The sequence below is a fragment of the Lepus europaeus genome, chromosome 21 (assembly GCF_033115175.1).
Source record: "Lepus europaeus isolate LE1 chromosome 21, mLepTim1.pri, whole genome shotgun sequence".
NCBI classification, from domain to species: Eukaryota; Metazoa; Chordata; class Mammalia; order Lagomorpha; family Leporidae; genus Lepus; species Lepus europaeus.
The window spans coordinates 25350484-25373544 of record NC_084847.1 but is presented as its reverse complement, the minus strand read 5'-3'; the positions used below and the strand labels follow the sequence as shown (position 1 = coordinate 25373544).

At 63.4% G+C, this 23061-nt stretch overlaps 2 protein-coding genes across 5 annotated transcripts; both read right to left on the bottom strand.

Moving 5' to 3' along the window:
* Nucleotides 1-1730: 1730 nt before the first annotated feature.
* FBRS (fibrosin) lies at nt 1731-13691 on the bottom strand. Its single transcript, XM_062179898.1, has 18 exons — nt 12142-13691; nt 11675-11854; nt 10969-11004; nt 10847-10876; nt 9777-9825; nt 9381-9681; nt 7748-8031; nt 7337-7542; nt 7177-7221; nt 6871-6966; nt 6635-6703; nt 5881-5910; nt 5427-5498; nt 5032-5149; nt 4857-4937; nt 3901-3984; nt 3581-3788; nt 1731-3491 (listed from the first exon to the last, which is right to left on the bottom strand). Exons 1-18 carry the CDS (start codon nt 12595-12597, stop codon nt 2906-2908), a joined length of 2931 nt encoding a protein of 976 aa, XP_062035882.1. The 5' UTR covers nt 12598-13691; the 3' UTR covers nt 1731-2905.
* A 1549-nt stretch (nt 13692-15240) lies between these two features.
* PRR14 (proline rich 14) lies at nt 15241-20578 on the bottom strand. 4 transcript variants are annotated; one of them, XM_062180417.1, is made up of 12 exons: nt 20178-20578; nt 19420-19491; nt 19126-19294; nt 18122-18243; nt 17861-18050; nt 17622-17665; nt 17329-17441; nt 16441-17029; nt 16235-16304; nt 16055-16146; nt 15714-15785; nt 15241-15625 (listed from the first exon to the last, which is right to left on the bottom strand). In XM_062180417.1, exons 2-12 carry the CDS (start codon nt 19440-19442, stop codon nt 15349-15351), a joined length of 1761 nt encoding a protein of 586 aa, XP_062036401.1. In that variant the 5' UTR covers nt 19443-19491; nt 20178-20578; the 3' UTR covers nt 15241-15348. The 4 variants fall into 4 exon arrangements, with proteins under 4 accessions (XP_062036401.1, XP_062036400.1, XP_062036402.1 ...); XM_062180416.1 differs by having other exon boundaries at nt 19420-19453; nt 20193-20578; XM_062180418.1 differs by lacking the exon at nt 20178-20578 and adding an exon at nt 19849-20013.
* Between the last annotated feature and the right edge of the window lie 2483 nt (nt 20579-23061).

The window sequence follows — 23061 nt, the reverse complement described above, 5'->3', positions numbered from 1 at the left end:
CAGGTGAACGTTCAAGTAACTGGGTCCCTGCCACCTCTGTGGGGAGTCCTGGGTTGTGTTCCAGTCCCCAGCGTTGGCCCCCATGCAGTCTCAGCCATTGTAGGCATTTGGGGAGTGAACCAGTGGATGAAGATCTGTCTCTGCTTTTCAAATGAATATTTAAAAAAACCGAGATTACACAGCTACCAGAGTGAGCCTGTTCAATGTGTCTACAATAGCAGACTCATGAGGGTGACAGGAGTGTTGCTGTCTCCCCACCCCCCTGCTCCTAGCAAACGGTGACTTCCACTTGTCCCCGTGGAGTCACCCTGAGCTAGGATCAGACAACGCAGAGAGCCATCAATGGTGGACACTGGTTAAGAGGGGGACACGAAATAGGACACAGGCACTAAAAAGGCGCCCCTTGGAATTCTTTGCTTGTAGCCTATTTAACGTTTGCTGCTTTTCTCAGACAAGAGAAGCTCCTCCAGGAAGGGCGGGATTTGTTTTGTTTACCTCGGGAGCCCCAGCCCCCAGTTCAGTGCCTGGCACAATGGATGACGTCAGCAGTGGATCAGGGAATAAAAGCAGCTCGGGTGCTGTATCATCGAATGAGTGAAGGGTTGTGACTCGGATGCTGGTGACGGAGATGGCATCGGTAGTGGGAGGCAGGCACTGGCTCCGGGTGACCCAGTTAAGAGAGATCTGAGGCGTTTGTGGGAGAGACCTAGGTGAGGTCGAGCACACGTCTAGAAAATACTGCACAGAAAGTTCCAGGCTCAAATGCCGAGGGGGCCAGGGAGAGGGAGGTAGTTTGAATAGTGACAGCAGCCTGCTCCAAGACCAGAGGGTAGAGGGGACAGTGGCAACCTGGAGAGGTTGTGCTCCATCTCAAGGGACAGCCCCAGGGATGGCACGGCCAGTGTGGACGGATTTTCTGGTTTTTCGGGAAGCTGAGAACATGTGACACCATCACAAGGCAGATTTCCCTTTCTGGTCACCTGCTTGACTTCTGTTGGAGCAGCTGGGGCTTGGGCCTTCCTCTGAAATCTTGGGTACGTGTGGCCGAGGCTCAGAATTTGGCTGCATCTCCTCTAAGGCAATTGGTACAGCACCCAGCTACTTCTGGGGGCGAAGGTAAGGGCCAGCCGTAGGAGCCCAGCTTTTTTTTTTTTTTTTTCCTAATGATTTCATCAAAGCATACTATTAAGTATGAAAAGCAAGTTACAAAGCAGTACACCTCACCAGATCCTGTTTAAGCACAGAGTTAGAATCGGAGGAATCGTCCCCCGTGCTGGTTCGCTCTGAGGTCGGATTACGGACTACTTCCCTTTGCACTATTTCTGCTTTAGGACGATCCTATGCTACTTAAAACCAACAGGTACATAAAACTTGTAGCTCTCTTGCAGACCTGAAGAACACACACAACGTGACTGGGCGCGGTCACCTCTGGGGAAGGCCAAGCGGGCTGGGAGCTGGCAGGCAAGAGGGAACTGGTCTGCCTGTCTTTCTGTATCTCTTCCATCCTAGGTAATAGATCCTTGGGCTGCAGAAAGGGTCAACCCCACCCCACGCCCCACTTCCCCACGCATCCAGAGGTGGCAGGAAGCCTCTCCCCTGTCGGAGAGGGGAAAAGCTTTCTCAGGGCCCAGGCGATCTGGTCTTCACCCTTCCCCTACCCCCACCCCCCCACCCCCCGCCCCACCCCAGGCGACCGTCATACACACTCAAAGAGGAGCCGGGGGCCTCATTGTAACACTCATTTTTATATAAATATCCGCAAGTCATGTTACAGAATAAGCCCCACCGGGGAAAAAAAAGTCAACGATACGGTTTTGTGAAACTGACCCCTGCCTTCTAGGTCGGGCCCCAGCCCGGAGGCGCCTGCTGCTTTGGGAAGGCTGGGCTGCCGCCGCCGCCAGGCTGCTCAACAAGCTGCCCGTGCCGCCCGCCCCGGGCCGACCCCCTTCTTTGGTGTGTGGTGCGTGGTGACCTTTTCTGGTCCCCACCTTGGCCTGGGGCAGGGTTCTGGAGAACGGGGTTCTGTGGAGCAGGGCCCAGGAGTCCTGGGGGCACTTGGAAATCGGGTGGGGGTACTGAGCCAGTAAGAGGTGGAGTCTGAGGCTTGGAGGTTGAGCCTTCTGGGGGGTAGGGGCACACAGTTAAACAGGAACAAGTCGGGGGAACCCAGGCTGTCAGCCAAGCAGGAAGCATCTGCCCTCCCCCCCGCAGCCTGGGTCCCTTCTGTTGGTCCACCTCCTGCGGGATCCCGCAGTCCCAGGGAGGAGCCCTGGGTTCCTGCCTGTCCCCACCCGGCTCTTGCCCCTGCAGTCCCCCCCGCCCCCCCACAGAGAGGCCAGAGGCTAGGAACACAGCACCAGTCTGAGGATTTAATTAACCAGGAAGGGGATCGTTGAGAGGGGCACCCCTGTAAAAATGTACAAAAGGTCTGGGGGGCTATGCAGAAGGGGTGATAAATATGTACATGGGACCCCCCTTCTCTAGCCCCTCCCCCCCAGCCCTAGGAGGGCATGGGGACATGGGTGGTAGGTGAGGGGAGGGGGGCACTTTGGCCTCTGGCTTAGTGAGCCCTTGGGGAGGCAGCCCAGGGGCCTAGAGGCCCTGAGGGGGTGATGGTGCACCTCGGGAGATCCGGCTCTGACCTCTGGACCCCGCTGTCATGTACACACACAGACACTCGCCCCTCTCTCGAGAGGCTGGTCACTGCTGCCCTCCCAGTGACCCCACGGTCCATGGGACTCGTGCTCTCCTTGGGGGTTGGGGCTTCTGCTCCCGGGTTCCATAACCTCAGAGGTGGCTGGTGAGGTCACAACCTTTGCCCTCCAGCCCTGGCTTAAAAACCTCAGCCCTAGGACCTTGTCCAAAGGAAGGGGGGATGGAGCTTTGCCCCTGGCTCTCCCCTCCCTCACCTGTCAGCCCGTGCAGGGCCAGGGGCCCTGGGCGGGGAACCGGGCCGCGGTGCCGGCACAAGTGGAGGTGGTGCCCCCAACAGGGCTCCCGGTGGGGTCTTGCTGAGGAGGTGAGGGGTTCCTGGGGCCGCAGTGGGCGGCGGTGGAGGTGCCAAGCGGCTGTAGAGCAGGGGATGAGCCGGCTCCAGGCCGTAGAGACGGGCAGCAGCCACGGCCCCAGGGCCCGTCAGCTCCTCCCCTGCCTCATAGAAGCGGGGTGGCCGGGCGAGGCGCGGGGGTCCCGCCAGCCAGGTGGGCTCTAGGAAGCCAGGGCAGCGCTCTGAGGGGCTGGGGCCCAGGTAGGGGGGCGGCCGCGGCCTCTCCAGCAGCAGGTGGAGACCCTGGGGCCCCGTGGCCGCGGCGGCAGCGGCGGCGGCAGCGGCAGCGGCGGCGGCAGCAGCGGCGGCAGCTGCGGCGGCCTCCTCCTTCCGCTCCTCCTTCACCCGCACCGACTCCTTGGCAGGCCGGGCCCCTTCCTCGCTGGCCCGGGCCTTGGGAGTGGCAGGAGAGACGCGGAGCTGGGGCCTGGAGAAGGGGAGGTCCCTGGGCGGGTGTGGGGAGAGAAGAGGGTGCTCAGAGGGCGGCCATGAGGGCGGCAGGTGCGCAGCAGGGGCGCCGGCGGCTGGCCCTACCTGTCCTTCTCCTCCTTGGTGAGAGTGGGCTCCCTCCGCTCCACAGGTCGCTCTTTGTCAGAGCCTGGCGTCCGGGCGGCCTCAGGGGGCCGGACCCAGGCAGGGAAGGCCAGAGGACTGCGGTGCAGGCGGCCCCACGGGTCTGGTGGGGAGGCGAAGGCTGGGGGGGCCCCTGGGCTTTCTTTCTGGGCAAAGACGGCGCCGGAGTCTGGGCAGAGGGCAAAGGAGAGAGTGCCAGGGCCCGGCCTCCCCTGGGCCTGCCGGTCCGCAGCACCCCCTGCCCCAGCCCCCACCCCCCGACCGCCCTCCCCAGCACTCACTGAATGTGGGGCTGCCCAGGCCTCCAAAGGCCCCGTTGGAGAGGGCAGCCAAGGAGGCGAAGCTTGTAGGACGCCCAAAGGGATCTGCGGGAGAAAAGTGGACCGGTCAGGGCCCTGGGCAGCAGCTCCCAGCAGGCATCAGGAACTGGCTGGCAAGAGGCAGGCCCGGAGCCCCTGGTTCGAACCACCACGTGCTGGCATCTCCTGGGCCCCGTGAGGCATGGCGCTTTGCCGAGCATCAGCAGTAAGCCCCACAAGGCAGAAGGAACATTTCCACCCAGAGATGAAGAAACAGGCTCAGAGAGGGGAAATGACTTGCCACCGGTCGCCTAGCCAGGGGTGGGCCTCTCTCTCAGCAGGGGTCAAGTCCTCCTGCCCCACTCCCCCACTCCGCTCACCTGACCCATCTTAGCAGACCCCAGCTTCCCTGAAGGCCTCTGCTGCTTCCCCCAGCCTGACCCTGACTTCACGCACACATCACACAGACAGAAGGCACAACTCATCTCCATCCCCAAAGGAACCTCCCTGTGACCACAGCCACAGACACCTTTCCCTATACCATGGGCTTGCCTCCGCCTTGTCTACCCACACTCGGGCTAACTCTGCCCAGGGGGCTGCCGAGGCCCCTCGGGCTCAGAAAGCACGTTCTCCCGGGCGGACGCAGCCTCCTACCCGGCTCCTCTATCCAGGGCTCACTGGCCCCTACCACCGGCTACTTCAGAGACAGGGGCTGCAGCGTGGAAGTCACCCCCTCCTCCTCTACTCATCTCCCAAGTGAGGACATCACGGCTCAGAGGGGTACAGTAACTTGTCCAAGGTCACAAAGCAAGTGGAATTGGGTCCCCTCCCCTGCACCGCCCATTCCAGCTGTCTCTAGGGTCTGATTTTTAACTTCCCCAGATCAGGGACAAGGCCGGAGATGGGCCGGGGTTGCCCAACGCGCCCTTGGCTCTTACCAATGTGGGTGCTGGGGCTCAGGAAGGGTCCGTGGGCCCCGGGAGCTGCCGTGAAAGGGTTGGCTGCAGCGTGGACGGCACCTGGGGCAGAGAGGTGGGAGATCCTGATGAGGCTGAGCGGGCCTCGGGCTACACACAGGGAACCTCAGGCCCTGGTGGGGCTGGCCAGACTCACCAGTCGCAGTGAAGAGGGAGGCCGGGTGGGAGAGCTCCTGCCCAGGGGGCAGGGCCCCATAGGGCCCCGGAAGGCAGGGCAGGAGGTCGTTCCGAAAGTCAAGCTTGTGGGAGTCACCCTGTGTGGGACACAGGGAGAGGGGCCGTGAGGGAGGGGCCGGGGCAGGTCCCACTCTCGCTCTCCTGCCCCTGGGTACCCTCCAGGGTGGCCAGCACCGAGATGGGGCTTGGATGCCTATCCTCTGGGTCTCTCCAAGCCGTCTCTGCCCATCCCCCTAACGAGCCAGAGAACCAAAGTGCTAACCGAGGAACTAGACGCCGCAGGCCGTGACCCCGCCCAGCTTGGGCTTCCCCTGACTCTCAGACCCACGGCCCCCAGCCCCTCGGCCCCGGTACCTTCATCTTTTCCTGGTGTCTCAGGATCATGTAAGCCACGCGCACGTGCATGGCACACCACTTCCCTGGTTTCTGGCGCCCCAGAAGGATGACCAAAGGGAGAGGGAAGGAAAGAAGGGTCACTCGTCACCCACTCCAGGCCTGGCCCTGGGCCCAGCCTCGGCACGCAACGTCCCCAGTTGTCACCCCTAGAGCTGAGGGATGGCTCAGTTCACTTCACAGCCTAGGAAACTGAGGCTCAGAGAGATCGACTGTATTGCCCAAGGTCCCCTGGCGCTCCGTCCGAGCCCACGTCTGAGAGCCGGGCGCCTTCCACTTTCTGCTCTTCCACAGCTCACTGCCCCGCCCCCCCGGCTTGGGCTCCTCGCTCCTTTCCCAGCAGGAACCCCCCTCAGCCACACACCCTGACACCAGCCCCCAGCCTCATGCAGCCTGAGGCCCTCACCAAACTCACCCTCAAAGGTGGCCGGAAATGGTCGGGGATCTGGGGATGGCAAAGGAGAGATTGCAGGCAACTCAGACCTGTTCGTGCCTGGTGCCTCAGCTCCACGGCACCCACTTGGCTCTCACACACCTCCCTGAGGCCACGCGTGGGCCCCTCAAACCTGCCTTGTGGCCAAACCCAGTCCCATCCTCCTAGGCTGAGCATCTCCCCTCCAGCAGCCCCCTCTGGGGGTGGGGGTGGGTTAGGGTAGGCAGGATGGGAGTGTCTCAATCCAAGAAGCTGTCCCATGAACAGCCTCTATCACGGGGTCTGCCTAAGCCTTCCATGGAAACAGCGCCTCTTCCGGGAGCTGGGAGGCCTCTGGTCTAGTCTTCCCTTCAGGGAGCGTGTCCTGGGCTTTTCACGAAGTTCCCAGAGTCCTGGGGTCTCAGGCTCTGCCTTCCCAGCCACCTCACCAAGGGGCAGCTTATCTTTTAATTGTTTTATGGACAGAATTTCCTGGTATGATGTCATTTGGAAAAAAAAAAAAAGAACAGCAGCAAGCGTGCTATGACTTACGAAATTTAAACGCCCCTACAAAGCGCACTGGCCTAATCACCTCATCCCAAGGACACCCCGTGAAAAGTGCTCCTCGCGCTGGGGAGGCCTGCTGCTCACCAGGCGCCCCGGGACATCCCTGACTGCGTACTGGAGGGAGGATCGGCGGTGTGCTCTCCCCTCACGTGCCTTCCGACTCCCCCAGGACCTGCCTGGCCCCCCTCACCTGTGTCCCCTTCTGGGGGAGCCCGCTTGGCACTGGCCCCAGTCGTGGTGGCAGCTCAGGGTTCGTGCTCTGGGAAAGCGGAGCGGAGGGTCAGACAGGAGAGCTGGCACCAAGCGCACATGAAAGCGGGGCGGGGGGCCGAGGCGGGAGCAGGGCTTTGGAGGAAGGTGGGAGGCTGGGCACAGAGGGGGCAGAGGAGGGCGGTGCGTGGATCTGGGTCTGGATTGGAAGCTCACCTTGGGCTGGAAGGCCCCCTGCAGGGAGCCAAAGGAGACAGCCGGCGGGAGGCCCGGCGGGAGCCCGGGCACTGCGGGAGGGAAGGCCATGTAGGGCTGTGGAGAGAAGGGGGCTGGTCCAAGCAGGGGGTGGAGGGGCAGCCCACGGCGGGTCTGCCCGTCAGGCCTCTAGCCTCCACCCTGAGCTCCCCCAGGGAGCACTCCCAGGCTCAAGGCTCTTGCTCTGAAGACTGGACCCCAGGAATCAGGCCTTAGGCACGGAGGCAGCCACACCCACACACCACCCACACTCACACACACACTCACATTATGTCGGAAAAGGCCTTCCATCTTTCCTGGGTATTTCTCAAACTAGGGAAAAGAAGGGAAGAGTAAGCTGCCAGTTGGGGAGCCAGGGCCTTCCCCTGGAGGCCACACCCTCCCCCCAGGCCTCTGAACCTCATCACCAGCCCAGCGAGGAGCTCACCATGTGGGGGCCATGGGGCGGCAGCAGGCCCGGGGGGTAAGGGGTGAAGTGCTGGTGGGTGTGCTGGTGGGTGTGCTGGTGCTGGTGGTTGTGCTGGTGGAACTGGAAGGCCAGGGGCCGGGCCGAGCCCCCTGCCCCCACCACCTCAGGGCCACCCTGGGCATTCAGGTAGCGAGAGTTCAGGTCCTGGCCGATCAGGTCCTGCTCTGTGGGAGGGGAGGGGAGAAGGCTTTAACGGCTGGATCCAGCGGGTCAGCGGCCTTGGGCCCTGGTGACTGGCCTTCCCTCTGGCCTCGAGCCACTCCCTCCTCAAGCCCTGCTGGCTGCTGAGGCCCAGATGCCCCACAGCCGACGGGGGCCCGAGCCCGGGGCTATGGCCCCCCCACCCCCCGGCCAGGACCCCAAACTCACCAGAAAGGGCGTTAGCGGCTGAGGCCCCAGGGTGCCCTGGCACCTGCAGCAGGGGTGGGGGTGGGGGCAGGGCGGGGCCAGGGGAGAGCAAGGAGGGGTGGTGGGGTGGGGGTGGGGGCCGCAGCCCAGGCGGGGGGAAGCCGTGGGTGGACAAAGGCAGGGGCAGTGAGGGCGTCGGGGGCCGGTGGGTGAGCTGCGCGGACGAGGAGGAGGACGAAGAGGATGATGAGGGGGGAGGCTGAGCCACGGGAGGGGCCGGGGCCTTGGGGGGCGGCCGTGAAGAGCTGGGGAGAGAAGTGGGGAGATGAGTGAGGGGTTGGGAGGTGCCAGCTCTGACGGGAAGGGGTCAGAAGCCTGGGTGATACCGTGACCTGTGACCTTGGTTCTCCCAACATGGGAGGTGGCAGAACCTGGCCCCCAGGGCCCCTCCTCCCCCGCCCCCCGGGAACCCATCCTCAGCCTGCGGTGCCTCCCACAGCCAACGACCCTCTGCGCTCGCGCTCGCTCTCGCTCTCTCGGGTCGCTTCCACACAGCTGCCTCTGTCATTGTCATCTCTGGCCGTATGACCCCTGCTCTGACTCAAGCACAGCACAGAGCAGATCATTCACGTTGGCGCTTCGCTACGACAGGCCACCTGGGTTCCCACCCTGGGACAGTGCAGGCAGCGCCGCACTGGCCTGGCCTGGGAGTCAGGAGGCCTGAACTCTGGGCCCGGCTCGCACTGCCGCCCTGGGCGACCTTGAGCAAGTCACTCTCCCTCTCTGAGCCTTAGTTTTCTCAATCACAGTGACGATGGCGATGGTGACGAAGGAAGCAGTAACGGTAGCATCAAAGATAACGGTGGCAACCACGCTCGCCCTCCGGTGAGCACCTACAGCAGGCCGAGTGCTGGCACCTGCTTCACAGTCTCCCACATGCCCCGCGCCTTCCCAAGGCTGCCGCAGCCACGGTACTGTCTGAGCGACGCCGTTTACAACTTGCTGTAACTGCACTCTCTCGCTGCGCCTCACCCTAAGCGGTTCCACGAGAAGTCAAGAGGCTGGGGGCCTGGCTGTATTCTAAAGCACAACACGACCAACTCATGGCTACTTTTAAAAACCCACTCAGCCGAGACCTGATGTCACCCCGTACAGCCCTGGCGGTGAGCGCGCACACTTTGGGAAACACTGCATTCACCCGTAATTAACCCTCACGACAAGCCTGAAGAGGATTGCCCTCTTATTTCACTTCACTTCATAGCAAAAGGAAATGGAAGCTCAGAGGGGCGAGGTGACTTGTCAAAAAAAATCACACAGCCAGTCAACGGCAGAGCAAGAATTTGAGTCCAGGTCTGGCAGCAAAGGCAGCACTCTTAATCGGCGTGTCAGCACTTCCCAAAGTGTGTTCCACAGGACACTGCCCCGAGTAGATGTGCCTTACGACAAGCGCTCAGCAGGAAGTGACATTGGGAAACGGCACACTGGACTCCCCCGCCCAGGAAAGTACAAAGGGCTCGGCTCTGTCCTGCAGGGACGTCCTATGCCTGGCTCACAGAGCCTGGTGACAAGTCACAGCCCCCGGGGACCCTCCCGTGTCCCAGCCACAGGACGCAGGGGCTGGCCCCAGAGCAGCTCGGAGCCCCGGCCCACTCACCTGCCAGTGCTGAGGTCCAGGCTGCTGCCATAGGGAGAAGTGCGGAGGCCGAAGGGCGAGACCCGAAGCTGCAGCTGGGGCTGGGGTGGGGGTGGCAGACTGGGGGTGGCCGGCAGGGGCGCAGGGGGTGAGACGGGAGGCCGAGGGGCCGGCGGAGGCGGTGGTTCCTTTGGGGGGAAAGGCACTAGCAGCGGGTCGGGCCCCGGGGGCTGCTCCTGGCTCCGCTCCAGGCCCGACACTTTAGGGACCACGGAGAGTTTTGCTTCACAGTTCCCATTGAAGGCGCCATGGGGGCCCGAGGCTGTGGGGGCAGGAGGGCAGACGTGCTCAGCTGAGGCCCACGCTCACCCCCTCGTCGCTCCCTCGCCCCAGCCCCGGCCCCAGCCCGAGACCAACCTTTGCTGGTTGAGACAGTAAAAGATGGGTCGAGGTCATCATCAGAGACCTGAGGAGGAAGGGGGCACGGTTAGGTTGCGGCTGGGCCAGGAACTCCACCCACGCGCCAGCAGCCTCTGCGGCCTGCTCAGAAGTGGCAGAGGGGGCAGGCGAGTCTGTCCCATCAGCCTGGCTGCCAGTCGTCGGGCGGCGAGCTCCATGGGCCTCCGCCTGGAGGAAGCGATGGAGCGGCCGAGTCTGAAGAGCCAGCCGGCACTGAAGTGGCGGCAGCAGAGAGGCGGGTGAGCCCCAGGACAAACGTCAGCCATCACGACTGCCGGCCTACAGGCCTACCTGGGCTACACACGCGTCTGTCCACGAGCAGCCGCAAACGTGCTAACGCCGATATTTAAAAACCTGAGCCGCCGCGTTAAAACCCAGACGTGCAGCTTCGCCTGAGAACGGGCCCCTCTAGTTCAGGGACAGCGATCAGCTAGAACTGCGTAGCAGCCGCCCCTCAGACTGGACAAGAACTCTCCGGGTCACCGTAATCCCTGTGCAGCCAACTTGTGCAACAGGAACGAGACATGGGGGAGGGAGCGCACATCTCCTTAGGGGGGCCTAGCAGACGGAGCGTCAACCGCCAAGACTCGCTATCTCAACAGCGAGTGGGCCCTAGAAGCTGAGATCTGCCCTGACACGCGAAGCTCCTACACGGACGACAGCAGCTCCGTGTCCCGGCTGCCGTGACCGTGGCCTCTGCACAGACTCTGATCCACACCACCCCACTTAGGAGAGCTGGCTAATGGCCCGTCCCACGGTCATTGTGGATTTCCCTGGAGAACAGTGGCAGCTCCCGGGGCTTTGGGGAAGGCTGGGGGGGGGGGGGCACACGGCAAGACATGGGTCGTCCGTTCTCTGGTCAACTAGCCCTGGCCACAGAAACAGAAGCCATTCACTTCTCAGACGCCCCCTCTCCACTCCTGCCCCCCACCGCCCCGACTGAAGCTGCTGCAGGTCCATGCTCAAGGGTGGCTCTGGCCCCTGCACTGGAGCAGGTCTCCCACCCGGCCAGCTCAAGCCCCACTCACCCTCTCGTCCAGGTCACTCTCCGCGTCACACTGGGGAGAAGCAAAGACAGAGGTGTCACGAGGGGGCAAGGGCAGCGGGGCCGGGGGCCGGGGGCCGGGGTGGTGCAAGCGATGGCACTTACTATGTATCCAGCTTCCACAGAGTGACGGGAGGAGGCCTGGGAAAGACCAGAGTCCAGAGGTAAGGGACGCGGCCTGGCCGGCCACTTGGAGTGCGTCTCCGCTTCCAGCACGGACGCCCGACGTCCTCACCACCTACTCAGCCGCTTGTGCCAGCTGCGTCCCCTGCCACTCACTGCCCACTCCTGCTCCCCAGGCGCGCACTCGCTCACTTGCATCTCTGGGGCTCCTGCCCCCAGCAACTTTCCCCCTCTTGGCAAAACTTCTGACTGCAGCTTCAGGGTCTGACTAAGACGGCCTGAGGGGGCTTTCCCTAACCACAGCCCACCTCCCGGGCCCCAGGCAGGGCGAGCGAGCGGCTTCCTCATGCGGCTTTCGGCTCTCTGAACCTCCTGAAGCTTCTGCAGCCCTGCTGCGGTCCTGCTAGACGGCCACCCGCTCCGGGGAAGGCAGGGTCCCCACCTAGCGCACGAGCCCGCTACGTCCCCCTCGGCTGGTTAACCCAGCGCGTTGGAAACACACAGTACCAGCCCAAAGCAAGCAGGTGCACCTGCAGACAGGTCCCGGGCGGACCCGGGCAGGGGTGGGAACTCGACCTCGCTGTCTTCGTCTCTGCCCTTAGAGACCGGGGTCCCTGCAGCCAAGCGCCCAACGTGACGGACATCCTGCCCCACTGTTCTAAAGGAGCGGAATGCGTGCCAGGCTCACCTCTTTCCTTCTCCGCTTATTGGGCCATTTGCGGGCCCGGTCCCCAGGGGGCCGGCCAGGCTCCCGATCAGAGCTGTCCCCTGGCTCCCCGGTGGCCCCACTGGAGCCCCCCCTCTTCCGTTTCCCAGAATGCTTCAGCCGGTGTTCCAGTCGCTCTGGGGGCTGGAGCGATGCATCCTTCTGTGGAGGAGGAGGTGGGACTGAAGCGGGTGGCAAGAGGCAGGCTCCCGACCTCTCCGGGGGTGCTACCGCAGGGCGTCTCGGGGGCCGGGGAGCCCGGCTGGTCCCTGGAGGCTAGCTCTACCTCCTCCCACCCCAGGGTGGGGCAGAGGCCTGGCCAGAGGAGCCGGTTGCTCTGGTTTGGGGTGCCAGCATTCCCCCCTCAACTCCACCCACTCTAGACACCGTACCCCGCTCTCTGCCCCTCCGGAACCCCCCCAAAGGCCCCCAGCCCCAGCAGGCCCCACCTGCAAGGCCTCGAGGCTGGCGAAGCTGGCGATGGCGAAGCCATCGATCAAGTCCTCCTCCTCCTCTTCCTCCTCCTCAGGCTCCTCCTCGGCTTCCCCGTCCTCGGCGCCCCCCTCCTCCTCCTCCTCCTCTTCCTCCCCGCGGCTGCCCGAGCCGGCCGGCCGCTTCCGAGCTCGGGGCCGCGGGGGCCGGGGCCGGGGTCGGGGCCGTCGCCGTCTCGGGCCCCCGGGCCGCTCTCCGGACGAAGCTGACGACCAGGGCCTGGCAGGCGGCGGCGGCGACGACGAGGACGAGGAGCCGCGCGGGGCGGCCAGCAGGGCCCGGGGCGCGTCGCCGCCTGGCCCTCGGCGGCGCCGCTGCTCCCGGTCTCGGTCTCGGCGCGAGCAGCGCCGCCGCCGCCGCTCCCCCTCAGCTGCCCAGCCGGGGCCCGGGGCCGCGGCCGCTGCCGTCTCCATGGCGACCGCCCTCAGCGCCGCATCCGGAGGCGGCGGGGCCCGGAGCGGCCTGTCCGTAGGCCCGGGGTCGCAGGCGCGGCGCTGGCGGCTGCACAGAGACGAGAGGGCCACGGCTTCCTCTTAAAAGCAGGACCTGCGGGCCCCGAGTTTGCTCCAAGGCCAAGGCCCGGGGAGCCGGCGCCGCCCCCGGGGCGACAAGCCCGAGGGCCTCCCCCTCCCCTGCGGGGCCGGCGGGGCCGCGACGGCGAAAACGGAGTGGCCGTCCCTTTAAGGCGAGGCCTCAAGTTGTCCAGCCCCTGGCCCCTTTAAGACGACCCGACGGTGTCCGGCCGGCCTAGTGCAGTGGCCGCCCCCTGCCAGGGGTCGAGGCAAGTCTCCCCGAGGAAGAGGAAGGGCCACCCCTTTAAAAGGGGCCGAAAGCTCGACCCGAAACGCAGACCTCCCCTTTAAAAGTGTCTCAAGTCCTCCGGCTAAAAGAGGCCACCCCTTTAAGGAGTCCAGGGTCCTTCAGACAGCAGGCCGTCCCTTTAAGGGCTCTGGAGTTAAGTTTCCAGTCCTCCACAGGCGGCCACTTCCCCTTTAAACTGAATTTAAAGGCCTTCTTGCGTGGGGGAGGAGGAGGTGGGAAACCCCACTCGTCCCAATTCTCCCAACAGCACAGGTCTCAATTTGTCAGCTTCGGTTCGGCGACTTCCCCTTTAAGGCTGGCGTTGGAGTCTGCCGAGTTCAGCGGCCACCCCTTTAAGGAGATTTAAAGGGGCCTCCTCCGGGCCCAGCTCCTCCAGCCTCCGCCTCCGGTCGCCATGAAAGGCGCGAGGGGGGGCGGGGCCGCGGGGCCAGCCCTCCAAAGCCCCGGATGTGAGGCAACGGTGACGGGTAGCGTTTCTCTGTCCGCCGACATAAAAGTCTCTTCCTCCTTTCCTTCGTCTCTGTCTGACTTGCGCCCTAGGGGATCCGGAGCGGCCGTTGGGCAGCGGGGGAGCTCCAGCGCACCCTCTTGTCGTCTCCCTCGGAGTCTTGGGCCTCTTCTCCAGGACTTCCCTGCCCCTCCTCCCTCTTCCTCCTCTGCCTACACCTCCTTCCTCTCTTTACCTCCTCCCACTCTCCGCCCCTTTCCCCTCACCCTCCAACAAGCCCAGTCGGTGATAGGTCGAGAAGCAACGTCAGAGCGAGGGGCGGAGCCCAGCCCGGGGGCGTGGGCAACATGTGCCCGCCCTCAAATCTTGGATTGGGTTACGTCATCTTAGCCCCACCCTTCCTCAAGTCTTGTGACTCGACTGGTTAGAAGTAGGTGTTTGGGGCGGAGCCTTGGCTGACCCCGCCTCTTCCTGCTCTACGTTTATTGGCTCGCCGTCTGACGGCATCGGGGCAGGAGTCGGGAGGTGGTACGGGAGTCACCGCGGGCGGTTGGCCGCTGGGGGGCGCGCGCCCGCGCCGGTGCGGCCCGACGGCCACTCTCTCGGTGTCCCCCTGGCCGCCGCTGGGCACGGTCCCCGGGCCGCCGGGCACCTCGCGCGTGCGCGGAGACGCCGCCGGCCGGCCGGCACCTGGACGGGTCTCTCCGGCGCGCCGCAGGCGTGCGGGCGGAAACGGCGGCCCCTCGCCGCCCTGCGCGCTCTCGGAGCGCTCGCGCCTTGCAGCGGTGCGCCGAGCACTTTCTCACGCGTGCGCTCGCTCGGGAAGAGCGGGGCCAGGAGGTAGAATTAGCTCCGTTTAAGCCGGCGCCGCGGCTCACTAGGCTAATCCTCCGCCTTGCGGCGCCGGCACACCGGGTTCTAGTCCCGGTCGGGGCACCGATCCTGTCCCGGTTGCCCCTCTTCCAGGCCAGCTCTCTGCTGTGGCCAGGGAGTGCAGTGGAGGATGGCCCAAGTGCTTGGGCCCTGCACCCCATGGGAGACCAGGAGAAGCACCTGGCTCCTGCCATCGGATCAGCGCGGTGCGCCGGCCGCAACGCGCCTACCGCGGCGGCCATTGGAGGGTGAACCAACGGCAAAGGAAGACCTTTCTCTCTGTCTCTCTCTCACTGTCCACTCTGCCTGTCAAAAACTTAAAAAAAAAAAAAAAAAAAAAAAAAAAGAATTAGCTCCGTTTGACAGAGAGGGAGGGCGATGGTCGTCAGGGTGTGGAGGCTCTCGGAAGCCCCGCGGGCGGGTCCGCGCCGCCTCCAGGCCGGGGAGGCAGAGCCCGCCGCTCCCTGGCGCAGCGGGCACGTCCGTCCCTCTCACCCGGATACGTGCAGGCCGGGCGCGAGGGGCCGCCAGCAGCAGGTTCTGGCCGGCACGTTGGGAGGAGTTCAGGACCGTCTCGATCAAGCCATGGCCCCTTCTTGGGGGCCCAGGGTCACCTGTCGTCTGGAGCTGTCCCGCATCAGTAGTGGGACGCAAAGCATGGGGTCGAGCTGCCGCTGGGACCCGAGTCCCCGCTAACGCACCCGGGAGGCGGCAGACGATGGCCCACGCACTTGGGCTCTTGCCACCCACGCGGGAGCTGAATGACCGTTGCGCCCCTCTGTGCCCAATCCCCTCCTTTCCCGGCACCACTCCCATTTCCCAGTCTTCCGAGGGGCAAGGTAGAAACACCAGCCTGTTCTGCCCATCAGCCTCCAACCCCGCTTCCGACACACACACACACGCCACAACAAAATCAGAAACATATCGAAAACTTTACTAGAAATATAGAGAAAAAAATATAACTGCCTCGGAGGGTTTTCCCTCCCTCCGAGACGGACGGACAGGCGGGTGGACGGAGCTCCTAGGTCCGATGGGGCTGCTCCCCGCCCACTTCTTCCTCCAGGAACAAAGCGTCCAGCTCCTCGAGCCGCTGTTGCAACAGGGGTTCCACGTCCGGGCTGGGCGTCAGGGAGGGCGTAAGGGTCCTGCCGGCCGTAGCCCGGACCCCCCGGGAGGGCCGCCGCGGTCGAGGGAGGCTGCCGTCTCGGAATTCTACAGCCCGCCGGAGCTTCCTGGAGCTGGTGAGGATCAGAGTCCCGTTGCGCTCCCGGGGCTCCTCAAAGATGGTCTCGAAAGTCCTGGAGCAGGCAGGGAGAGGCGCTGGGAACCAGCGTGCCAGCCCCTGGCTCCGCCTGCCCGGCCGCCCTCTGCCTCCAGGAGCCTCACCTCCTGGTTGTGGGGGATTGGTAATTCTTATTCGTGTAAATTTCTTCCAAGCTGAACTCTTTCTTATTCAACCTGGGGGGGGGGCAAAGAGCAGGGGCCACTGAGACCCCCTGGGCCGAAGGGACGGAGAGGTAAGGCCTGGTCCGTGGTACTTCTGTGGGGGACGTGGCGGGGGCCACGAGTGCTGAGGCAGTCAGGTAGTCGGACACACAAATGGAGTTTGTGCCCATGGAATCCTCTGGGCTGGGCTGTGCCCTGCGAGGGGACAGGGCCACACGCGCGGAGCTGTGAGCCTACGCCTGGTTTGGCTAAGGCAGCCCTGGGCCCCGTGAGCCCCTCACCTGATTGGCCGGGGCAGCCCCATCGGGGTCAGGTTGAGTTGAGACCGGGCTGGTGTCCTGCGGATTCGGAATCGAGAAACCTTCCCCATGGTCTGCAAGAAGTGCGGCGGGGGCTGAAGGGGTGGCCCGAGGTGTGGTGCCCCACCCCCCCTGTGGCTGCTCCCTGCCGGGTCCACCTACCTTGGTCTCAGGGTCGGAAAGCACCTTGTCCTTTGAGGCTCGTGGCTCCTTCCCCTTGGTTGAGCCCAATCTGCGGAGAAGGTCGCGGCTCAGGGGACAGTAAGAGCCGTGGCGGTGTTCCCGCCTCCTGCCCCCTGGCCACTCGGGGAGGGAGGCGGGGCCCAGGCCAGGCCGGAGCGAGGAGGAAGGTTTACTGGGAGCGCTACCTGGCTTCTGCCGGTTCCGAAGAGGAGGAAGTGGATACAGTGGACGAGCAAGATGGGGCGGCTCCCACTCCTCCGAGAGGGAAGACCTCTTTCCGGAGACAGGGCCGAGGGGGTGGTGGGGCTCGGGCCATCTCCCCACCACCCACAGTGTGCCGCCGAGGCCGTGGCCGGCTCGCTGGCGGTGGAGCAGGGGGCCAGGTGCAGGTGCCTGAGCCAGGGGGCCCCAGATTAGGGCAGGAGTGGCTTCGGCCCAGAGAGAGCTTAGGGAGGGCTGCTGGGGTGTGGTGGCGGTGGTGGTCCTGAGCGCGCCACTGGCGGATAGGGGGCCGGGGGCTGACGGATGCAGTGCCCTCCACAGCCCCCGCCTGCTCAGCCTCTGAGATGGCGATCTTCAACTCCAGCTTCATGGGGGGTGAGGGGGGTGGGGGCCGTGGCGCTTTGTTGGGTGTGAGGAAGATGTCAGCAAAGCTCTCCAGCTTGGAGCGGACGGAACGGAAGAGGGGGGCCAAGCCCCAGGGACTGAGGCGGGGGCGTAAAAGGCTGGACGGTGGCGGTGGGGTCGGTGGGGGCTCCAGAGCAGGATCTGGGGCTGAGGAAAGGAGAGGGTCACAGGTGGGCACACCTCGGCTGCGGGCATCCAAGCCCCCACCTCGGGAGCCGCGGCCCCTGTCCCGAACGCTAACGCTGGCCTCTGTCCACGGAGGAATGAGCCCACCCCTGCCTACATCGCGGCCTCCTGCCTTGCTTTTGGAGTCTGAGGCTCTGAAGTTAAAACCCCGCCTTCGTGTCCTGAACCCTGCCCCGCCCCCGCCTCTGCACCTGACACTCCCCAGTTCCCATGGGATCTCCCAGGTGCCAAAGTTTCATTCCTCTGCAGGGGTCCCTTACCCCGTGGTGGGCTCTCCGGAGGGTCTGCAGGCAGGGCAGACGGCTGGAATAGGGGTTCCAGGTCCTTGTGGAGAGGCGCCCCCGGCCGGTGGACCGTGGTCACAGGCTCAGCTCTGGGGTGAAGGGGCAAAGTAAAGCTGGGCGAGTTTCTAGGTGCAGGTGGCACCTGCGCCTCCCCCGACCCTTAAGGCTTCTGAAGGTGCTATGACGGATGGGCTACGTAAATCCTGGTGCCCCTAGCTCTGGATACCCGGGGGTGGCTGTCGCCTGGATGCTTCCCTAGCCCATCTCACCTTTGCTCTGGGGTGAGGAAGCTGGTGCCTTCACTGGCGAAACCCTGGGTGAAAACAGAAAGTGTCTGGGCACAGGCTGGGGAGTCTGTCGGAACTCCTTAGCTCCCCGCGTCCTCTCAGTTCCCAGGGACGTCTCTACACTGTCTGCTTGGGCAGCATCTGCCACCGGCCACTGTGCTCTGTGGCCAGAGAGAATTCCGCCCGACTTAGGCCTCTCCCACCCGTCTGCCATCCTATACCTCAGCTGGGGGTCTGGGACCGGCAATGTCCTCCAGCATCACCACCAGTGTGGGCTGGCGGGCCTGGTCCCCCTTTCGTGAAGGCCCCTCCTCTGGGCCAAGGATTGTCTTTGCTCGCCGCTTCAAGGTGGGAGGGGACAGGTGGGTGTGGCTCAGGGGCTGTCGGCACAGATGCAGCGGGTCGGGGGGCCTAGGGAAGGAACAGAGAGATCAGAGGAGCTAGGTGGGGTTCCCAGCTTACCCTCGTCCTGCCACACTCACCTGGCCTGCGAGGACCACGCGGCCGGTCGGGGAGGCGAGACAGGTGCTTGGCTGTGCACGGGATCCTGGTGCCTGCTGTGGCGCCGGGCATGGAAGGGCTCCTCCCCGGGCACCAGGGGAACCTTCAAGGGGGAAGAGGCGTCAGGAGCTGAGTGATGGAATGAGGATGCATAGACGGGGTCTCCCTGCGCCTAACGGTATGCTAACAGCCACACATCACAGCTCGCGTATTCGCTCCGATCCCCCTAGAGGCAACTTGGCCTGAATCAGGACTGGGTATCCGAAGTCTGAGCTGCAGGTGCAGGAGGTGGGCAATCGCAGCCTCACTCAGGCTGTTTGAAGAGATGTGGGGTTTGATACAGAGGCTGGGACACCACTTGCAACACTTGTATCTCAGGTCGTAGGCCTGGGTTCCAGTTCCGCCTCCACTCTTGATCCCAGCTTCTTGCTAATGGCAGGCAGCAGGTGACGGCCCCAGAGTCCCTACCACTTGTGGCAGATCTGGATTGAGTTCCTGGCTCCTGGCTTTGCCCTAGGCTGAGCTATGAACCAGCCAGTGACCCATCTCTCTCTCTCTGCCTCTCGAAATACATTAAATAAATATTTTAAAAATGAAAAGAGGGGGTGACTTTGGTTTCGGTGGGTCACTGCCTTATCTGGGGCCTCAGTTTTTCTCATCTGTGCAATGGGACAAACGGTCCAGTTGCTTCCAAAGGAGGCTAGGCTGGGACGAAAGCAGGAAGGTTTCTTAGAACTGTAGGCGTGGGCTGCAACCTAACAGGGTTGTGAGGGGGAGAGGGGTACCGGAGACTCTGCCCAATCCGGTTAGAGTAGGTGGGAGCCAAACAGGGTTCTAGCATGAGGGAGGTGGATTCAGCCACTGGCATGAGAATGAGGTGTCCGGACTCCAGTTACCCTCAGTAGGCAAACGGTCTGATTTTGGTGCTGAAAAAAAAAAGGCTGGGGGAGGAAGGTGTCCCAGTTCGGGGGGCGAGGGGGCTCACCCTGTGGGCAGCCATAACATCTTCCAATACCACGGCCAGGACCCGCCGAGAGGCCTTTTCCAGGGGCGAAGGGGTTCCCAGGGGCTGCAGCCTCGGCCGTTTCGGGCTTCTGTCTCCCCATAGTGTTCGAGCCAGGGGCTGCCGGCACAGACTCGACTGGCCAGGGCGGCTGGAGGGCGAAAGAAGCAGAAGACGTTCGTCTGAACCCAAGGCTGGCTCTGTAGTTTCCCGCTGCGGCCGCCAGGATCCCCGGGTCTCCCGGGCTCCAGACGGGCGGGCGGGGTGCGCTCTCACCTGGCGTCCCGGGTCAAGTCCATGGGGGAAGCGGCGGCTCCGAGGGGTCCCTGGGGGCTCCCAGGCTGCAGCCTGGGGTAAAGGGGGAGCGGGCAGTGAAGGCCAGCCCCTCTCCCAGGGCTCCACCCTTCATGGTCCACCCGCGGCTGCCGGTGCTCCCGGCCGCAGCCCTAAGGGAGCGGAAGAGCGCCCCCGGCCTCCCGCTGCCGACGCCTGGGTCCGCGGATCCCGCGCGCCCTGCCCGGCACCTGCCGCGAGAGCCCAGCCCGCGGCGGCTCCGGCTCTCCCACGGCCCAAGCCTCCCCGGGGCTTTTGTCCCCGCAGATGCCGCCCGAGGACTTCAAAGCCGCAGCCTCCACACACACACACCGCGACCGTCCTCCCTCCCACCAGATTCCCCAGACTGGATCCCCGAGGACAGGAGCCTACAGCGCGGCGCCTCCAGTCACCCGGCGCGCGAGGCGCCGCCTCCTCCTCCTCCTCCCACCGCGAGCCTCGGCTCCGCAGGGCTCCACTCAGACGCCGCCGGACAGACCTCGAGCATCACTGCACTCAGTCTGGATCCCGGGGGATCCACTGTCAAGCAGACGCCCCCCTTCACTCCCATCCCGGGAGGTCCCGCCCACAGGCCCCTCCGCCCTCCGGGTCCCCGCCCAGCCCTCGCAGCCCGGGACCAGATGGCTCGAAGGTTGCCTTCCCCGCCCCCCACTCCTGCCCTCTCTCCAGCCGCCCCGCGCCCTCCCCCACGCGCCGCTCACCGCCGCCTCCCGCGGATCCCCGGTCTTCCACAGCTCCAACCTCCGGCTCCTTTAAAACCAGCCTTGGCCGACACTGCCCAACCGCCGAAGGCCTTCTTCTCGGAGCCTCCGGGCACCGCCCAATCGCCGGGCCCCGTCTTCCGGGGTGGCGAGAAACGGGGTGAAGCCGCCTGGCGGCCATCTTTCCTAGGGGCAAAAAGCCAAACCGGCCAGCGCCGCCATCGTAGTTAGGGGCAGATAACTTAGTCCTCGGTGCAGTGTAGTGGACGGGACAGCGTCATCTTTTGAGGACCAGGCAGCGGCCAACTGATGGAGCAGGGTTCTTGAGATCCTGAGGCAACCGCCGTGAGGCTAAACGCCGCCACGTTTCTTAAGGGCGTCTTCCGGTTCTCTTGTTTGTAGGCCAATAAACGTCGACTGCGTGCTAACGATACGTGCAATTCCCAATTTCCTAGAGCGGCCGTCTCCGAGGCCGGTTCCGGGAACATCCTAGGTTTTCGGATTGGATGCCCACCCAGCGCACGTTTGCACGTTCAGCAGCGGGCTGCGAGGCGGGGTGGGGAAGAGTCCGCACTCGGAACACCGAGGAGTAACTTGACCGAGGAGTAGGGCGGCTGCGGCCTCCGGCTCTGTGGCTCGCTGGGTGTCCAGGCTGAGCCGAGCTGGGCAGGAGGAGGTCGGAGCGTTGCGCTTGCCTTCACCTGAGCGTAGTGTACTTCTTCCCTGCGGACCACGCAGAGAGAGCTCAGCATCGGGGCGTTATTGCGGGGCACGCTCTGGGCTTGCTCGCACCCTCTCAAGAGAGATCTGTCCGATGGGGTGTGTGTGTGTGTGTGTGTGTGTGTAAATAGTCTCTAAGGGGTAAAGGATCGGGCGTGAGATCCTGCTGCTGGAAAGGCTGCATTGTGGAGCCTATCCCGGGAGCCCGGCTGTTGGTGCGGAGGAAGTGGGCATGTAGTGGCTTCTTTCTAAACCAGTCCTTATTGTCTTAATAGAACTGGAGACCCTCCAGGGTGGATCTGAGATCAAGCTGCAACGCAGCACCTCCCAGCCTGGCCCTAATTCTCCCTCAGGATCTTGAGTGTTGAAAACAATGCAACCAAAAGGATGCCGTGGAGAGAGCTGAAGTGGTTCGAGTCCATGTGGATGGATAGTGAAGTGTTCCCAACTCCCTTCCGTTAGACTCCAGAGAGGAGCTCCCAAGACCAGGGAGCCACTGGGAGACTTGAGGCTCTTCCCATCAGAGGTTCCACCCCTCGCCCCCCCCCCCCCCCCGCTGCGGATTAGGGCTGGGTGGGCGTTGCCCAAGGATGTTGAGACAGTAAACAGTTTCCCAGGCCTCAGGGCAAGCAAAAACCTTGAAAGCACCCGCAGACCTAATCTAAATGTTGATTCTCTAAGTTGCAGGAAGGAGGCAACAATACCGGGGGCAAAGGAAATAGCCCTGGGCGGGAGAATCTGGCAGGGAGGGGCCACCCACATCCACACCTGGGACTCTAACTTAGGGCCCTGGAGTTCCCTGCAGGCCGACTGGGGCAGTTCCCATTGCAGGCTGGCTAGAGCGACCCCTCATGGCCTCCCTCTCTCACCTCTGCCCTTTCTGCTCCCTTACCTAGCCCCTGTGAGCTTCCTGCAGACCCGAGCCGTGGGTGCCCACCCAGACGCAAGAGACCCCTGCTCTGGTTGGAGACTGGCTCTTAGCGCATGGCTTCGGATCAGCCCCACCACTGAGAGAGTGAAACAGTGGATGGAAGGCCTCTCTCTGTAGCTCTGCCTCTCAAATACTTGTATACACCTTCTTGTTCTCAGAGCGCCTTGTCCATTCTGGTCTCCGCAAGCCAGCTGCTCTGCTGATTGTCTTTCTGTGGAGAAGCTTCTAGACGGAGCTCCAGAATAGCCAGAGTAGTTGCGTCATGGCTGCAGGGTGTTGAACTGTGTGAGCTAGTTTGCTATAACCCTTTGCTGAAAACCACCTCACAAAAGTGATGGGAAGCCTTGGTATGGGTTGCTTCTCTGGTTAGATCGTTTGTGCTGTATCCCGGAGCACAGAGATTGGGCTCTAAGAGTTTGGAGTTTGAAAAATTTTAAAAAGATTGGTGTGTGGGGCTGGCATTGTAGCATAACAGGTAAAGGCACTGCCTGTGGTGCCAGCATCCTTGTAGCTGGTTTGAGACCTGGCTGCTCCACTTCCCATCCAGCTCTCTGCTATGGCCTGGGACAGTAGTAGAGTCCTTGGGCCCCTGCACCTGCATGGGAAGACCCAGAGGAAGCTCCTGGCTCCTGGCTTCGGATTGGTGCAGCTCCGGCCATGGCAGCCAATTGGGGAGTGAACCAGTGGATGGAAGACTCTCTCTCTCTCCTCTCTCTCTCTCTCTCTCTCTTTCTCTCTTTCTCTGCCTGCCTCTCCTCTTTCTATGATGTAGCTCTTTTTTTAATAAATTGATTTTTTGGAAAGAGTTACACAGAGGGAGGGAGAGCCAGAGAGATCTTCCATCTGCTGGTTTACCAGCCCAGATAGCTGCAGCTGTCAGCACTGGGCCAAGTGAAGCCAGGAGCCAGGAGCTTCATTCAAGTCTCCCATGTGAATGGCAGGGCCCCGAACACTTAAGCCATCTTCCACTGCTCTTCCTATGCCTTATAAACAGAGAGCTGAGCTGGCAGTGGAGCAGCCAGGCCACTGTCTGGCGCCCATATGGATGCCAGTTTCATAGGTGGCAGCTTTACCTGCTACACCACAACAGCAGCCCTTGGAGTTTAAATGTTTTCAATTATTTTTTATTTATTTGAAAGGCAGAGAGAGGCGCACAAAGAAAGGTCTTCCATCTGCTGGTTCATTCTCCACATGCCAGTAACAGCCAGGGCTGGGCCAGGCTGAAGCTAGGAG